Genomic DNA, 18,022 nt, shown 5'->3' on the forward strand with positions numbered 1-18,022 from the left:
CTCCCACCTGTGACACGTCTACTCACTCTGCACATTTACCCCCAGGGCACCGCCATGGTCCGTGCAGGCAACCCAGTGCCAACGGCCCCAGAAAGGTCATTTTTGATCGTCTCTGAGACAAAACTGGACATCCTTGTTTGCTCAGCCTCTCCTGTGCGTGTGTACTTCTGGAGGTTGTTAACCGACCACGCTGTTGAGAATTTGGGGGGAGGGACTTCCCTGGTGGTCCAGTGGTTAAGAATCTGCCTGCCAATACAGGGGACGTGAGTTCGATCCCTGCTCTGGGAAACATCCCCCGTGCTTCGGGCAGCTAAGTGCGTGTGTCACAACTACTGAGCCTGTGCGCTAGAGCCCGTGGACTGCAACCAGGGAAGCTGTGGCAGTGAGAAGTCTGTGCCCCACAGCTAGAGTAGCTATACTAGCAGGGTAGCTATTCTAGCAACCGGTTGCCACAACTAGAGAAAACTCTCGCAGCAACAAAGACCCGGCACAGCCATAACATAAATAAGAAATTTTTTTTTTTTAAGAACTTAAAATGTAGGAAAGAAAAATTGGGGGTGGGAAGCTGAGGTTAAGCGACCACCATAGGCTATTCAGCTAGCTAATATCTCTCAGGCAGCACTTTCATTTCTAATCTCATGTACAGTTTAATAATTTAACAGATAATAGACTAGCAGGTCAGTGGAAATGTTTACAGGGTATTTCAAAGCTGTTAATTTTTACCACTTGGACTTTTTTTTTTTAATAGCTGGGGATAATAATTAGGGTGGAAAACAAAACCTGTGTTTGATTTGGTGGTTTGTCTGCCTCAAGTGGGAAGGACCGAGAAAGCAAAGAATTCGTCAAATGAAATTTTTCTCGTCAAGTAACTGTTGGGATTCCTTACAGTTAATGTCTCTCGTTGCCAGCCCCCCATTTTCTTTAAATACTTTATGTGTGAAAATTGTCACACAGTTGCTCCGGAACATTAAAATAGACGTGCCAAAGGGTGTAAATTTATTGTCAAAGAAAAAAAATTCCTTGTGTCTTAAAAAAGCAGCTTTCTTTTCCTTCTTCAGTGTGTGCCACCGTACCCACAATTTTGGATCTTCATCTCTGCATGTATAGTATGATTATCCAGCATTTTAAGTAGATCTGAAATGCAAAAATTTGGGATTCATTCTTGAGCCTCAAACTGGTAACAATTTTAATAAATAGGGGATGTACCATACTGTGCCATAATCAATGGCATCACCACTGAAGTGGAATATTAGAGGCGCGTCACTTATAAGAGTTTGACATAAAGAGTCAGACGGAAAGAATCAGCAAAGTGTGATGACAGCAGGGGTTCCTGGGCATCTAGAACCTGGGAGACAATGGAACCTATTTGCTAAAAACCTGGACTCTGGAGACAAAGACCTGTTGGGAAGCCTTGGCTCCAGATTGTCAAGTTACTCATCCACACCTCAGTCCCTTCATCTATAAAATGAGAGTAATAACCTGTTTCTCGGTTTACTGTGAGGATGAAATGAGATAAGGCATGAGGTGTAAAGAAAGGCACTGGCACACAGAGACTCAAGACATGAATTGCCTTTCACAGGAATCCATCTCTTTAGAGCAGAATAAGTTGGCTCATTCTTTACAGAACGCCTAGTGTGGAGCCGTGAACGCTGACCATCTGATGGGGGCAGGGGTGATCAGTTTATTTTTCAGGTTCTGGTATATCTCAGAAAATCTTGGTCCAAAAAGGCTGTGCGAGTTTTGCAGCTGTTCTAGCATGTCAGCAACCGAACTTCAGCATTCCTGCGACATGTTCAGCCCTTGTCTCCCCTTGATTTTTATTAGGTCTCGTTTGGGTATTTTATAGATGGGGCAGGGAGAGGGAGTGAGCAGCCTCCCTGTGTTCTTCTGTTCACTCCTTTTCTGCTCTGTTCCCTTTATATTCTCTCTCTCTCCCCATCCTTTTTTTTCAAATCCTATGAATGTGAATGGGGTACAACCCTTGGTTCATAGATCTGTTCCGTGGTTTTCCGGGAATATACTTGGCCCTGTTAGAAATCACACATTGGGTGGGCTGTAGGAGGTGTTCAGAAGAAAGATGCCAGACGTGAGCCAATCCCCAGAAAACACTTAGTCTGATGGGCTCACCCTGAACACCAGACCCACTTTTGCGCCCCGCCCGCCACCAGCTCTCCCCAGCTGCGTATCAGGAGTTGTTGTTCAGTCGTGCCTGACTCTGTGAGCCTGTGGACTGCAGCATGCCAGGCTCCTCTGTCCTTCACTATCTCCTGCTCAGATTCATGTCCATTGACTCAGTGATGCTCTCTAACCATCTCATCCTCTGCTCTCTGCTGCCCACTTTTCCTTTTGCCCTCAGTCTTTCCCAGCAGCAGGGTCTTTCCCAGTGAGTCAGCTCTGTGCATCAGGTGGCCAAAGTATTGGAGCTTCAGCATCGGTCCTTCCAGTGAATATTCAGGGTTGATTTCCTTTAAGATTGACTTGTTTGATCTCCTTGCAGTCCAGTTGGCTCTCAGGAGTCTTCTCCAGCACCCCAGTTCGAAGGCATAAATTCTTTGGCACTCAGCCTCCTTTATGGTCCAACTCTCTCATCCGTACACAAGTACTGGAAAAATCATAGCTTTGACTAGATTGCCGACCTTTGTCGGCCAAGTGCTATGTCTGCTTTTAATACACTAAGTTTGTCATAGAGTTCATTCTAAGGAGCAAGCGTCTTTTAATTTTGTGGCTGCAGTCACCGTCCTCAGTGATTTTGGAGCCCAAGAGAATAAAATCTGTCACTGCTTCTACTTTCCCTGTTTTCCATGAAGCGATGGGACCGGTATCAGTAGCACTGGCTTTACATCCTGACGTCTTCCCTCCATCTGCCCACTCCAAGATTTGGCAGACAGAGGGTTCCTCCTGCTGCTTCATCTAGAGGGAAAAATATATTTTTGGTGAGATTTGGCACCCAACTTGTAGTAACCAAATGGGACTCTGCATACGGCGCCTTATTCAGTTCTATCCAAAGCGGTTCCTCCCGTTAAGGAGCTGAGTTCTGTCTGCTGAAAAGCTCAGTCTTTCATCCAGAGCCGTGAGTTTGAGCAGGGAGTGTGTCTTCGCTTGTTTTGATTGATTCCTACTAGTTGGCCCACCTGAAATCTGATCCTGGACTATTTCTTCAATGCCAGGCCCCTAAGTACAGCCCATAAAGCCCTTTGTGATCCGCTCCGCTCTGCTTTCCTACCCCTCCCCACCCCCGCCTACCCCAGCCTCCTGTTTTTGCTATACATACCCTTCATTCCTGCCATACCCGACTGCTTTTAGTTGCTCAGATGTCTCTTTCTCCCTGTGTGTCCCTGCGTTTGTGCCCTTCCCTTCCCTGTTTCAGCGTTCTTATTTCTAGACCATTTCCTAGAGGTCACCTCTCCTTGGAAGTATTTTCTGGCACCCCGCCGCCCTCACAGTATGAGTTATAGCTCCTCACCTGGGCCCCCTTAGAGTCAGCACTGGTTGCAGTTTCCTTGTCTGGCTGTCACTCAAGATACACAAGGACTGCGTCTTATTTATAATCGCCATTCTTTTCACATAGTAGAGGGCAGTTCCTGGCACATGGCAGGTGTGTGATGTTTACCTGGTTTGCCTTTCATCTGTTTCTTCCTATAAAAATATGTGTGTGCCTAAAATTTCCCCGTATTTCTGTATCAGCATAATACATATATGCATGCCCACGCACATGCACACACACGTACACACTGTTGCTCTTTGCTTTTTTCCAGGTAACAATATATCCTAGAAATTAGTTCATAGATGTTCCTCAATCTTTTTTTTTTTTGGTAAATTTATCGAAGTATAGCATACATATTAAATTGTGCACAAATAAATGAACAGCTTGATGACTTTTTCCAAAAGGAGTATACCTGTGAAACCAGTATCCAGGTCAGGAAATAAAAGGTGACCAGAAGCCCCCTCCCAAACCACCCCTGCCCTACAGATACCTCTTCCAGGCTTCTGACACTACAGATTAGTCGTGCCTCTTTCAGGCCTGTGTACACAGAATTCATGTGTTGCACGAGAGACGCATCTGTGTGGTTGCATATAGTTGTAGTTGATCTCTTCTAGTGGCTGTGTTGGAGAAGGCAGTGGCACCTCACTCCAGTACTCTTGCCTGGAAAATCCCATGGATGCAGGAGCCTGGTAGGCTGCAGTCCATGGGGTTGCTAAGAGTTGGACAGACTGAATGACTTCACTTTCACTTTTCACTTTCATGCACTGGAGAAGGAAATGGCAACCCACTCCAGTGTTCTTGCCTGGAGAATCCCAGGGACGGGGGAGCCTGGTGGGCTGCCGTCTCTGGGGTCGCACAGAGTCGGTCACGACTGAAGTGACTTAGCAGCAGCAGCAGCAGTGGCTGCGCTGTATTCCAATAGGCTACACATTTTTAATCTGTTCTATTATAGGTGAGCTTCTGGATTCTTTTCCAGTTCGGAGTGTTTGGACTGGCTCCTCATTCTTTGGCATTAGCCTCACAGTGCTCCATCCATGTGAACGTACAGTAGTTCAGGGAGTCTACTTGGGTGGACATTTAGTTTTTTTCTGATGTCTTCCTATTACAAATAATGTGGCACCAGGTTTTGAATACACCTGTGCAGTATGTTAAGGAACATTACAAAACCAAGCCACTTAGTGGGGACCAAGCGTAAGTGAAAGTCTCAGTTGTGTCTGACTCTTTGCTCTACAGTCCTTGAAATTCTGGGGCCAGATTACTGGAGTGGGTAGCCTATCCCTTCCCCAGGGGATCTTCCTGACCCAGGAATTGAACCGGGGTCTCCTGCATTGCAGGCAGATTCTTTACCAGCTGAGCTACCAGGAGCTAGAGTACCAGAGAACATTTTTAGGGAAAATGTTATCTGTTTGGCAGCTCTGCTCGGTTGGTACAAAGGAATTGCTGAACTTTTCGTGAACAGGTTCATGTAATGAAGCTGGTTAACTCAAAACATTTTGAGTTCCTCTCATAGTGGAGTAGGGAGCTAATCACAAGAGAAAAGCTTGAAATCCCATATCCATGCACAGCTGAGTTCAGAAGGCTCCACTGTTCGGTGTCCCAACTTAGATATTCATGTATTCAAGTACTGACTGCGTCCTCTGTGTTCCAGACACACTGTTCCAGCCACCAGCAGTATAGATCCTGCCCTCACCGAGCTCACATTCTAGAGGGAGATAACACGACAGATTAAGAAAAGGTGTCATATGTTAAATAAAAGAATAAAGCCAGAAAGGACTCGGGGGTGTACACACACACGTGTTGGGTGTTGGCGTTAAGACAGATTTTAGAGGGTAGTCAAGAAAGGGATGGCTTTCTTAATTCTGTTTACCTTACCCAGCCAGATGTAACAAAATATTAACAATACACATTTAGGTTAAAATTATGAGCTCTTTAAGTGTATAGACTCCAGTATATAGACTCCTCTAATTGTGTCAATTCCTCTTGGGTTCATTGTGTCAATTTATTTTGCTTTTAAGCTGAAATGTCAGATTTCATTATCTAGTGAGGAATTTTTTATGAGTCAGAGTCATTTATTAACCTGTGTGTTCAAGTGAAAACGGTGTTCCCCGACTCCTAAGGATGTGGAGGCCGCCTGGAATTCTGACGGAGGGAGGAGAGGATGCCTTTCCGTTAGGGTGCCCACTGCTCTGCTCCTGGAAGCTCTCCAGTTAAAGCTGTGGCCCAAGGCTGCCTCCATGGGCACCTGGATGGAAATTTCCGATTATGTAAACTTGAAAGGGGCTTATTTCTCTCAGCTGAGTTAGGATCACAGGAGATACCTCAATCTAGAAGCCAGGGCAGGACAGTAATTACTATTTCTCATGAAAGTGTAAAAAAGCTACAAGTAAGCCTGAATTTGTAGTAAATGTCATTTTAGCATGTATCACAGGGCAAGGGAGCTGCCCTGGGCAACGGTGGATTAGGTAATTCAGCGTCTCTGTTGTAGGATTTCTTTGGCCCTGAGCTGTTGCGTATTTGCATCTCCAGGAGGGGGCTCGAGTTGTTGACAGCGCTTTGGTAACAGATGGCTCTGGGCCCATCAGACTGCCCCTGGCCCACTGTCGGCGCGGGCCACACGCTTCGCCAGGTGTGGGCTCCTGGGCTGAAATCCCGAGCAGCCTAGGACAGTGAGTGAAGTCATGGTGATTCCAGGAAGGGGAGTAGGGTGGTTAATGGAGGAAGCGGGGCTGTTTAGCTTGAGGTTGCAGGTTAGGCGGGGTGAGTGTGAGTGTGGTTGACAATGTCTGTTTTCCGATATCTGAAGGGTAGGAAAGGAACTTGACTCTTCTGTCAGGGGGCAAGATGAGAACCAGCACTTGAAAGTGGATGGAAAACATTTTGGACCCAACCCAAGGTAGAGTTTTTTCTGAAGACAGCCCTACTGTACAGACTGCATTCTTGGAAGGCACCGTTTTTGGATGGTGGTGTCTGAGGAGGTATTGAAAAGTATTCTTTAAAATCCCATCCAACCCTTAGTCTATGAATCTGTGATTATTTTCTTTGGCAAAAACTTGCTTCCTCAGGCTTTTTTTTTTTTTCAGCCTTTTGCTAATTCCTGTGGAGAGTTTACGAAAAGCATTAATAATATGTGGTTTGTGTAATTTGTTAATTGAATGACAAGATGAACACATGAGACAGTTGTTAGCAAACTAAGGCAGAATATAAACAAAAGGCACATTTTTGAATACCACAGAAATCCTAGAAGGGGAAGACTGGACAAGTAGCTACACTGGGGTTTGAAGGATTAATGAGATTTGCACGGCAGCAGGGAGAGCAGAAGCCCAGGCACGAAGGCCAGAGATGCAGAAGGCTTTTGAGGAGGATCTGTGTGGATATATCTGTAATCAGGAAAGATCTGCCCGGCAGCTTTGTGTAGGAGATAAAGACTTGGGCGCCATCTTCTTAAGAGCAATGGGTTTAAGTCATGTGGGTGTGAAATCTCTGAAGGGCAGGTGGCTAGAACATGGATGAGCAAGTTCTTAAGCTTAGCGGTTAGAGCATAGTTAGACCTGGTTCAGATCTATCTCTCAGTGACCTTGGAGAAGCAAGGTGGAGAAACCGAAGCTTAGAAGTCAACCCTGAGTTGGATAGTATTACTTGCCTTTTAGGTTATGAGGATTAAGTGAGATAAAGAATTAAGTGCTCAATATGTATTACTCACTATTACTGATTATGTAGCTGAAGTTCCCTACCTAGAGCGGTGATTCTGGAAATGTGATCCTCTGCTCAGCCACGCGGGTGTTATCTGTGAGCTTTTACAAGTGCAAGTTCATGGGTGCCGATCAGACTTAGGGAATTAGGGTCTGGGGGTGGGTGGGAGGTGTAGGAATGGGCTCTCCAGGCGATAGGCAGGGAAAGGTTTGAGAACAGCCCTAGGGGAATCGTACAGAACTAAGATAGGGAGGGAACTGTTGTTGTTTTTCCCCTCATTTATTTATTTTTAATTGAAGAATAATTACGATGTTGTTTTCTGCCATACATCAACATGGATCAGTCATAGGTCTAGAGTTTTTTAAAGAGGGGCTAACAATGTTATCCTTTACAGTGGAGAGGATAAAAAGCTCAGAGAAGATGAAATTTGGGGGAAAAGAGGTAGTGTGTATTTTTTGCAGTGTCTGACAGCTTTACACACAGTGTTCAATAAATATTTGTCTTTATATTATTGAAGACAGCTGGTTTAATAGTATGCTGGGGATGGAAGGAAGATTTGGTATAATATGTATAATATACATAATATATAGCCTAAGTGATGAAAATATATATATATACTGGAGAACCACATGAGAAATACGATACTGGATGAAGTTTAAATCTTAGGTTTAACTGCCTGCCTACTGTGGCCAGGCAAGCTGCTCTCTGTCGTAAATAGAAAGTGAGGTGCTGGCTCTTGTTTTCTGAGGCTTCATAGCATTATACTTTCTTTAAGGATTTGAAGCTGTTCCTCGCCCCCACTGCCCCCTTCCCAGAAACTTTTTATGCTACCAGAGAGTTAACACTGTGTTTGATCTCTCTGGCCACGCCAAGAGTTACACATGCCCTTGTCTTCCGGTCACTGCCAGGCCCTCATTTCTGAACATTGACTTCTCTTGTTAATTATTTGACTGCTCTGGGTTTACCTTAGAGAAGATCTGAAAGCTTTTATATCCCCTAGTAATGTGGGCCACCTGGGGGTTTTCCACATTAAGCGTTGTGCCAGTTGACTTGGCCCTGTCCCACCTCCCATCGCCAGCACAAGCACCAACCACGGTAGCTGGAAATAAATTGACTTCTAAGCTTCATCCACTTAGTCCTTATTTACTGCCCATTATGTGCAGGACACTGTGATAATAATGAGACAGTGTCCACAAAACACGTCTTGCTGAAGAGCCAGGACCGCCCGAGGCCGTGTGGACTGAGTCTGGAGGAGAGGCTGGGGCTGTCTGCTGCGTTCCTGCCTGGAGTCTGGTTGGAGGTCAGCCAAGTGTTCAGACGAGCCCTAGCACACGCCAGAGTCCAGGCTTACAAACATGCTGTCCCCTCAGACAGCCCCTCTCACAGTGACTGGTGAGGGAAATGTGAGTGAATTAGAATGGCTGGTGAAGAAGCTATGTTTATAAACCTTACAGTTTCTTTCAAATACATAGCATTTGGGATTGCAGATGGAATACAGGAATTATACTAGAGATGGGCTAATTTCCTGCTGTAGAGACTTCAGGAAAAACCGAGGGGAGATCGCTTTCCAAAGATGACGGTGATTGGGCAGTTAATCTGCTGAGTATATTTTTTTGTTTGTTTTGCTTTGTTTTTATTGAGCTATAACTTGCGTGTAACATTATTTTAGTTTCAGGTGCACAGCATAGTGGTTGGATGTGTCTATGTATCATGAAGGGAATCTGTTGTAATTGACAACCTGGATCAAGCCACTTGCTCCTTTTCCATTGCTGTGAACTTTGGGGCTGAGGCAGATGGATAGTGAGGACTGCTAGCATTCTTTCATTATCTTCTTTCTCTCCAAATAGTGGAAAAAAAAAAAAAAAAGTAGCTGGAGCCTTCATCACTGCTTTTAAAAGATAGCCAGTACCAGACCTACATCTAAGTGATTCCAGAAGGCAGGGCAGTTGGTGGCTTTCTTTCTCTGAGGATAACCAGTGAGTCTGAAAATGTGGATTTAAAAAGACCAGAGATCTTTTTCACAATGTTTTAATTGATCCAAAAGGTCTTTCTGATCGTATCAGGGCTAGAATACTGCTTGGGTATTTGAAGATCAGGTAGAATATATATAATTTTTTAAAGCTGTCGAATATGGATAGATATTCCCCTAAGTCCTACTAGCTACCCAAGGAAGATCAGTGCCCTGAAGACTTAAAACCCAGTATGGAAAAGAGAAGTGATAGCCTTGTAGAACCTGAGCGTCTAAAGCCGTTTCAGAAAGAAAAGGGGGAAAAGGAAAGAAGCTCAGAGTAAGGTGGGTTTTCGGTGTGTGTTCTGTTCCTTCCTGCTTCTGAATTGGCCCCTTTCCCGTCCCCTTCTGTTTCCGCAGTGAACACCTACCTCTTCATGATGCAGGCCCAAGGCATCCTCATCCGGGACAACATGCGGACCATCGGCGCGCAGGTTTACGAGCAGGTGGTACGGAGCGCCTACGCCAGGAGGAACAGCAGTGTGAATGACTCAGGTGCGCTGCAGTGAAGAGGGGGTCTGCTCAGAGTGTCTCCTCCCAGAAGAGGGAGATGTGCCTCGAATAATTCTCTTCGATGGAAAAAATGTGCCTTGTGGAGGAGGGGAAGGTTTGACTGAGCCTAAGGTTATCGTCGAAAGAAGCTCTTGCCAAAGGAGTCCTTGTTTGTTCTGTGGACAGTACGTTGCGGGTGACCGGTTGACTCCACTTTCACTTCATGAAGAGTATCTTTCAAGAGGCCCCTTTTTGTGTAGTTGCCCTAAGTAGGCAGATTAAACATGTATCTTTAGGACACCAGGAAGGCAGGAGCACCAGAAGTATTTAGAAAATAATTTGATTTCAAAAAATACATCCATACAGCCTGTGAGGAAAGATAGGTTGGTTGGACTTGACCTGCACTTACTTTACGGGTTAGTGTTGCGAGGTTCATTGGTTGGACTTAACCTGCACTTACTTTACGGGTTAGCGTTGCGGGGTTCGTTCGTTGGACTTGACCTGCACTTATTTTACGGGTTAGCGTTGCGGGGTTCGTTGGTTGGACTTGACCTGCACTTACTTTACGGGTTAGCATTGCTGGGTTCGTTGGTTGGACTTGACCTGCACTTATTTTATGGGTTACTGTTGTGGGGTCGTTGGTTGGACTTGACCTGCACTTATTTTACGGGTCAACATTGCGGGGTTCGTTGGTTGGACTTGACCTGCACTTATTTTATGGGTTAGTGTTGCGGGGTTCGTTGGTTTTGTTTTTGCGTTCCATGTGGTGGTGGTGTGCCCATGGTGCTTTCAGAGCTAATCTGGTCCTGGCCCCACACAGGAAGAATTGTACCATCTCGTCCCTTCCTTCAGATGCTCCTCGAGCTTGGCCAGCCCAGTAGGCCTGGTTCACCTTGTTGTGTCTAAATGCTTTAGTTGAAACTTAACAAACTTCCATTTCATAATCATCAGGCAGTCTGGGACAGTTGCCACAAATTATAAAAACGACTTCAGGAAGAGAAATTGAATGGATCACCTAGTTTGCCTTCCTCGGTCAGGTGTGATTTTCACCCGGTGGTTGAATGCCAGTTGCGTGCCCACGTTTGGTGGTCAGACTCATTTAGCTTTGAAGGCGGCTTTTCAGGTTATTCAGCTTAGCAGCAGTGACGGACCCCAGACTGAACATTGCTGCTTCAGTTTTTGGAACTTGGACCTGTAGCTTTTATTATGTTTTAAGCGCTAATTATGTAACGAGAGAAAAAAGAACACCAAGGTTAGATGGCTTGCCTAACATTATATTGTTAGAACTTGAACCTGAATTGTGGGTTTGACTTTAGCTATTTTTTACAAAAGACTATACATAGCAAGTTCTTTTTGAGAGAAAGCTGTCTTTTTTTATGTCTGTCTTTAACTCTTCCAAAAATTGAACAGAGGAAGTATTTCCAGATGGTTAAATGGGTCTGTCGTGAAGCATCTCCAGTCTCCAGCCAGGCACGGTTTTTATTTAGAAAACGGATTTTGAAATTTCAGTTTACTTCAAATTCATGATTTACCTCTTATTTCTTTAACTGAGGACTAATGTGCTTTCCCTGTGGCTTCTTACTGATCTCACTCAAGCCTCGAATTATAAAACACATACATTTTTAAAAACACTTTGCTCCAGCTCAACCCTTTGTTCCTCTCTAGTAAGCTCTAAGATTATCCGGAACTCACTGCAGAATGTGAAATTGCTTTGCAAATGTTGCAAATGAGAATTCTGTGGTGTTGGGATCTCAAGAGGAAGCACTGCCTCTGAAAGGGAAGTTCAATCCTGAGAAAAATTGACCATGTCTTACTGTATCAGTCTGCCCTGCTGGCTGGTTCAGCAGTAACCAAGCACCATAGATTAGCAAACTGATAAGCTTCGATACTTCCTTTCTTCTTGCGTGCATGCTAAGTAGCTTCAGAGATGTCCGACTCTTTGCAACCCCATGGACTCTAGCCCACCAGGCTCCTCTGTCCATGGGGATACTGGAGTGGGTTGCCATGCCCTCCTCCAAGGGGTCTTCCCAACCCAGGGATCCAAACCTTTGGTTCTTGGTACATTGGCAGGTGGGTTCTTTACCACTAACCACCAACTGGGAAGCCCTCCTTTCTTCTTAAAAGTTTGCAAAGAGCAGGCCGTCAACTTTTCAGAACTTTCCAGCCACGTTGTGGCCTCATAGGACACGTGGCCTGAAGCCTGCCCCATGCCTAGAAGAGGAGTCACTGTAGCTCCTGAAGCCAAGGGCAAAGGCGAGCACAGCCCATCCTGTGAAAAGGATCCCACACGCATCGCCTCCTTTGACTCGCGTATGGCTCCCTTGGGTAGGCAGGATTTTACTTCCATTTTCCCCATGTACACGTAATCTTGGGGGTGTTGGTGTGGTTGGTCCCGTGACTTCCCCTAAATCCCACCCCAAACCTGCTTCTGGTTGTGTGATGACTCTTTTGACTGAAGGATAAAGCCGTTCAGAGCTCTTTCCCCCTGTGTCACTCTGGATAATGAAGCGTGTATGGTATCCTGACCTTCACCCCATCCGAGTATTCAGGCCTCTCCAAGGGCAGAGCACGCTGGGGCTTCTCGCTCGCTGGGGCTTCTCGCTGGGCCCTTGACGAGCTGGTCTGTTTTCTCTCAAAGTCAGAGGGCGTGGAGCAGGTCTCTCCCCCCACCACTGCCGGTCTTGCAACACAAGCTCACGTTAATTCCCTGAGGGCTCGTCATCCTAGAAGCTGAGCAGAGAGTGAGTTAGCCTCTTGGAAGGCTTATCCAGGGACCCATTATTATTTGAATTTGCATGTGTTTATCTTCAAATTATCATCCACTAAAATAATTCTTTCCGGCATCACTTGAGTCAGACTGGTTAATCATCCATTTTGAGTTTAACGTGTCTCTTTTCCTCGTAAATTGTCTTTGTCGTTGGGACCTGATTATGATGGGGTTCACACTCTGTTTGCATTATCTCATGGCCTCCTCACGAGAGCTCAGGAGGATAACTGCCGTGTCCCCATTTTAGGGGCAAAGGGGTCAGAGCACACGAGTCCTAGGACTCCGTGCTGTGGTGGGGTTGGGACTTGCTAACCTCTGAACCCCAGCAGCGCCCTCCTTGCCTGTGTTGTCTTTGTACCCCCTGTGCCTGGTACCCTGCCTCACACACAGGATGCACAGAATAAATGATTTTTGAGTGCACGAGTGGGTAGATTTAACAAGGAAGCCCACCTTTAAGTGTTGTGACCTCGATCCGAGATTACCGTCTTGATTGGCTTCTGTGTTATTGGCACATCCTTGTTGACTAAATGTTGAATAGGAAACATCATTTCATTGGAGCTTATCTAGTAAAAATGAACTCTTTTTAAAAATTCATTTCAAAGTCGTTTTCTGCCTAACAGTCAGAGAGAGCGTTTGGGACCTAAAGCTGCTGAGATAGCCAGATGACCATCACTGCTGACCCGGCCACTCTCGCCAGGAGCTTGGTGAGAGTGGCCTGGCTGAGAAAGTTCGTGAACTGTGTTGACCCACCCTGAAAAAAGTGCTGTTGAACACATCTATGTTCAGAGGTCTTCAGGAGGTCAAGTGTGGCTGAAAAGCTTAGTGTATCGTTGAAGTAATGCCAGCTTTCTTCACCCTTGAAAGCAAACAAGGCTGCTGCCTAAAAAGAACGTACCTTAAGAGATCAGGACCGTGACCTGGAAATAGCCTGAAATAAGGGCTTCCCTGGTGGCTCAGTGGGTAAAGAACTCGCCTACAATGCAGGAGACCCGGATTCGATCCCTGGGTTGGGAAGATCCCCTAGAGGTGGGAGTGGCCACTGCCCCAGTATTCTTGCCTGGAGAATTCCACAGACAGGGGAGCGGGTGGGCTAGAGTCCATGGGGTCGCAAAAAGTCGGGCACGACGAAAACGACTGCGTATGCACACAATGACGCGGAGAGCCTTCTTGTCACCGAAAGCCGCTGGTATGTGAGATTGCGAGTCCGGCACGGTTTGCTCTGAGTGGTTGAGAGAGATGCTCAAGAGACTGTTGGCATCAGGAGAGAGTTCTCTGGGTTCATCCAGGCCAGCCACTTTAGTCATGTGTTTGAGGTGAGTGGTGGGGTGGCCTGGCATTTCTCATTCTTAAATACAAATTTCCAGGCACCATTCTACCCAGAGAGACAGTTCTTCTCTCCATATACACGTGCACATACACACCAACCTCCCCACACTGATGACCTGAGTCCCCTTCTGGTCACGTACTCAGAAAAACGTCCTCTTGCCCACATCCTTCAAAACAGATCTGTTGTAGACAGATAAAGGCATTGCCAGGATGTTTTGTACTGTATTCAAGGAGGTGGATATTCTTAACCTCTTTCTCTCTGGTTTTGGGTGGTCTGTCCCAGCAGGTAGTCATCCTTAAGTGGGCTAAATCCTGAAGAATGCAGATTCTTTGTATATTACGAGTACTTGTAAAGATGTCTTGATGACATCTTTCTAGTGTGTGTGTATGTGTATTTTTCCCCCCACTTTTTTCAAACAGAGAAGCAGGTGCTTGGCCTTTTCACAAATGGGAGGAGAAAGCAATGATTCCTCCTGGATCTGTTGGTCAGCACTGTGAGGTCCCCACTCACCTGGATTTGGCAGTTTGAGGGAAAAAGCAGAAGTTTAGCACCCCCACTTATTGGGGTAGCAACATAAACCTGAGTGCAAATTGGACTTCCCTGGGGGCTTTACAAAATACTGACGTCTGCACCTCACGCCCCGGAGAAGGCAATGGCACCCCACTCCAGTACTCTTGCCTGGAAAATCCCATGGACGGAGGAGCCTGGTAGGCTGCAGTCCATGGGGTCGCGAAGAGTCCGACACGACTGAGCGACTTCCCTTTCACTTTTCACTTTCATGCATTGGAGAAGGAAATGGCAACCCACTCCAGTGTTCTTGCCTGGAGAATCCCAGGGACGGGGGAATCTGGTGGGCTGCCGTCCATGGGGTCGCACAGAGTCGGACATGACTGAAGCGACTTAGCAGCAGCAGCACCTCATGCCCAGAGGTTCTTATTTAATAAGTCTAGGGTATAACCTGGGCACAAGGACATTTAAAAAGCTTCCTAGATGATTCGAATATTCAGCCAGGACTGCTGAACAACTGATGTAAATCAGAGTTGACCAAGTAGGCTATTTGAATCTACAGGTAGGCAGCATGTCCTCTTATAAATGTAAAAACAGTTGCCTTCTTTGTTGCCTACCTCCCTTGCTGGAAGAACATGTTCTGGTTCAATATGGTTTAGATTTAAATTAAAAAGTAAAATCATGGCCATAGAAATTCAGCAGGCTGGCTTTTTCTGTCAACGATTCCCTCATTCAGTTGGGTTGTACTTTAGAAGACCAAGAAATTGGTGTTTGGAACCCCTGAGGAGAGTAAGCAATATAGTCCGCCTGTTTCCAGGCAGCTGGAGGAAGAGAACTAGGGCCCCACAATAACCAGGCACAGTTTTTACCATGGCGCGCGTGTGTGCATGCATGCGAAATTGCTTCAGTCATGTCTGATTCTTTGCCATGTCACGAGCAATTAATTTTCTCTGCCTCTTCCACTTTAAAAGACTTCTACTGCTAGTGGGAAGCTAGATTTTGTTTAAATTTTTACATAAAGAATTGAAAATTAGAATTGATGGAATTAGGATTTGGTGGGGTGGGGGTTCTCCAAGGTGTAGGGCAAGGTTATGGACTTTCACTCAGGACTTGTATATTTGAGGTTTTCTTTTTTTAACAATGACATTATTAATTTAGTAGTAGCTGGAAGAAAAAAAATAAGTGGTCTTTTGTTTCCTGCTTGCTGCTGATGAAACAGGAGGGAAGTGGGCAGGGGACAGCCTTTAAAAGAATGACGTAGCTGTTGAATATGACATAAATTGGTTAGAACCAACTAGATCCAAAATGGTGGATGAGTCGACTTCCGCTAGACTTTGAGCCTCAGTGTAGTTCATTGTAACACATCAGCAAGCTGAGTGACAAACCGTAGGTACCATGGCAGTTCTCAGGCTGACCATAAAAGGTCAAAAAGTGGGTTGTGACCCAGTTCTTGAAAATCTCCACCCCTTCCCGAAAATAGTTGCAATAATCCTCCCACTCATCAGCCCATGAAATACCAAGCCCATAAAAACTAACCACCACATATTTGGGGGCCTCTCATCTTCTAAGATGGGACTTGCCTGGTGGCTCAGTGGTGAAGAATGTAGAAGGCGCAAGTTCAGTCCCTAGGTTGGGAAGATCTGGAGAAGGAAATGGCAACACACTCCAGTTTTCTTTCTTGCCTGGGAAACCGTATGAACAGAGGGGCCTGGTGGGCTACAGTCCACGGGGTCACAAAATTGTCAGACACACTGAGCAACTAAACAATAATGACAAATGTCAAGATCATCAACCCATAGTTTAATCAGGCCTCAGACTTGCACCAGGCATGTCTCCTCGTAGGAGTTCTGTATACGGTGCCTCGCTTTCTTTGTCTGTAAAAAGATAAAGAGGTTGGAGGACCCCCTTGATACCTCCCTCGAGAAAAAAGGCATTTGCAATAAAGTTAAAACATCACTGAAATAACAGTAGATATTGTGTGTATGTATGTGTTTTTAGTGCTGTAAACCCTTAAAAATGAGAAGCACAAGAAAAGAGATCACCTCAAAAAATTATGGAAGTTGGAAAGCAGATGGACCAGTGATAAAGGACTTAACAGACCCAAGAAAACTCACTGCTAATGTGCAACAAGGAAAGCCAGCCACCCCATAGTTGATACCCCAGAATTGCTCAGAAGCTCAGAAGTTAGAGTATCAGCTGTTTCTGGAGATAAAAATAAAGGTGGCAACTAAGATAAAGAGGGGTTGAAAGCTGTTTAAAAAGCAGTCCAATATTCTATCCCCTAACCTGGCAAAGTACTGGAGACTCAATAACCTCCAGCCAGAGATCATAAAACAGAGGGCCTGTCAGCTGGGGCACCTGGCTTTTTTCAGGGTGTCCCCAGCTTTTCCTCCTCCTGTTTCAGGATGCTTGTAACAAAGACTGTACCATTCTGGCAGGAGATTAGAATGACTTCTCTGGGGAACCTGACCGGACCAAGAAGACCGACCCAAAGATACTGACCCTGGAGGTTTCCCATCCAAACCTCTGACCAGAACACCCTCCAAGGAAGAACCTCCATCCAGACACTTCCAGTTAGCTGATTCTAGCCCCACTCTTAAATGTTAGCAGACGGCCAAGCGTCACTGTGCCGGCGATCAAAACAACTAACAAATTGGAAGAAACAGTATGCTGGGAGGAGAAAACTCAACCATCACACATGTTCTCGAGGGTCAGAGGACAAGGATTGTAAACATGGAACAAGATATTGAAAACGATGAACATTCAGAAAATTAAAGGGACACTTGGAAATTTTAAAAAAGCAGGAAATGATAAGTAAAAGGACTAGATAAAATTGAGGAAATCTCTCTGAAGGTAGAGCAGAAAAATGGCAGGATAGAAAAGTCAGGTAGAAAAGATGAGAAAATTATAGGGCTAGGAGGCCCAACATCCAGAAAGAGAGCCCAGAATACAGAAGGCAGGAAATCACCACCATGGTGATAACCTCTGAAAAATTCTTGAACAGGACTTGAATCCCCAGACTTCAGAGGCCACTACATTGCCAACACAGGGCAAGCACACCAATATCAAATTTCCTGAACAAAGAGAAAGTTCTTCACGCTTCCAGAAAGAAATTACTGTCACCTTTTACAAAGAACAGGAATTGGAATGACTGCGCTTAAGGCCCACGGGACTCTAGAAGGAAGTGGAACAGCACCTTTACGATTCTAAAGGAAAACTTATTTCCAGCCTAGAATTCTGTAAAACCTACATATCAACTGAGAAAGAATAAAAATAATCAGATATCCAGGGTTTCAAAATCACTTCCGTTTCCCCCTTTTTAGGAAGCCACTGGAAGAATGTGCTTTACCAAGTGAAAACAAAGAAGTTGAAGTTAGGAAAACTGAGGTTCGACACTCTAGGGAGATGAATGGACTCCCCTGGCCACTGATGAAGGGAGATCCCAGAGTAGCCCGAGTGGATCAGGAAAACCCGTCCACTCTGGAGTGGGTTGGGAGGCGCTGGACCTTCTTAGCAAGAGGAAGACCCAATGCCTGTGTCTTGAGGGGAAGTGAAGTGGCGAAGGGCAAGACATCCACTTGTCATCATTCCACGTAAAACGAAGCAAACAGGAAAACAAGACAGTTAATCCAGGGGGGCAGAAAACTTGGCAGGAAAGGAAATGTAATCATCCTTTGCACATTTCTCAGCAACAGAGAATGTTTATTGAATCATCATAATAAAAATACTGAAGATTGTCCTAACCAC

At 45.5% G+C, this 18,022-nt stretch overlaps 1 protein-coding gene across 2 annotated transcripts in view; it reads left to right on the forward strand.

Moving 5' to 3' along the window:
- The window catches only part of B4GALT5 (beta-1,4-galactosyltransferase 5), a 73,266-nt gene that overhangs the window by 41,924 nt on the left and 13,320 nt on the right, over positions 1 to 18,022 (forward strand). For both annotated transcript variants that reach the window (XM_040248180.1, XM_040248181.1), the window contains exon 2: positions 9,543 to 9,677. In XM_040248180.1, coding sequence (XP_040104114.1) covers positions 9,543 to 9,677 — 135 coding nt within the window. The remainder of the gene's footprint in view (positions 1 to 9,542; positions 9,678 to 18,022) is intronic.

This window comes from Oryx dammah, unplaced genomic scaffold (assembly GCF_014754425.2).
Source record: "Oryx dammah isolate SB20612 unplaced genomic scaffold, SCBI_Odam_1.1 HiC_scaffold_10, whole genome shotgun sequence".
NCBI classification, from domain to species: Eukaryota; Metazoa; Chordata; class Mammalia; order Artiodactyla; family Bovidae; genus Oryx; species Oryx dammah.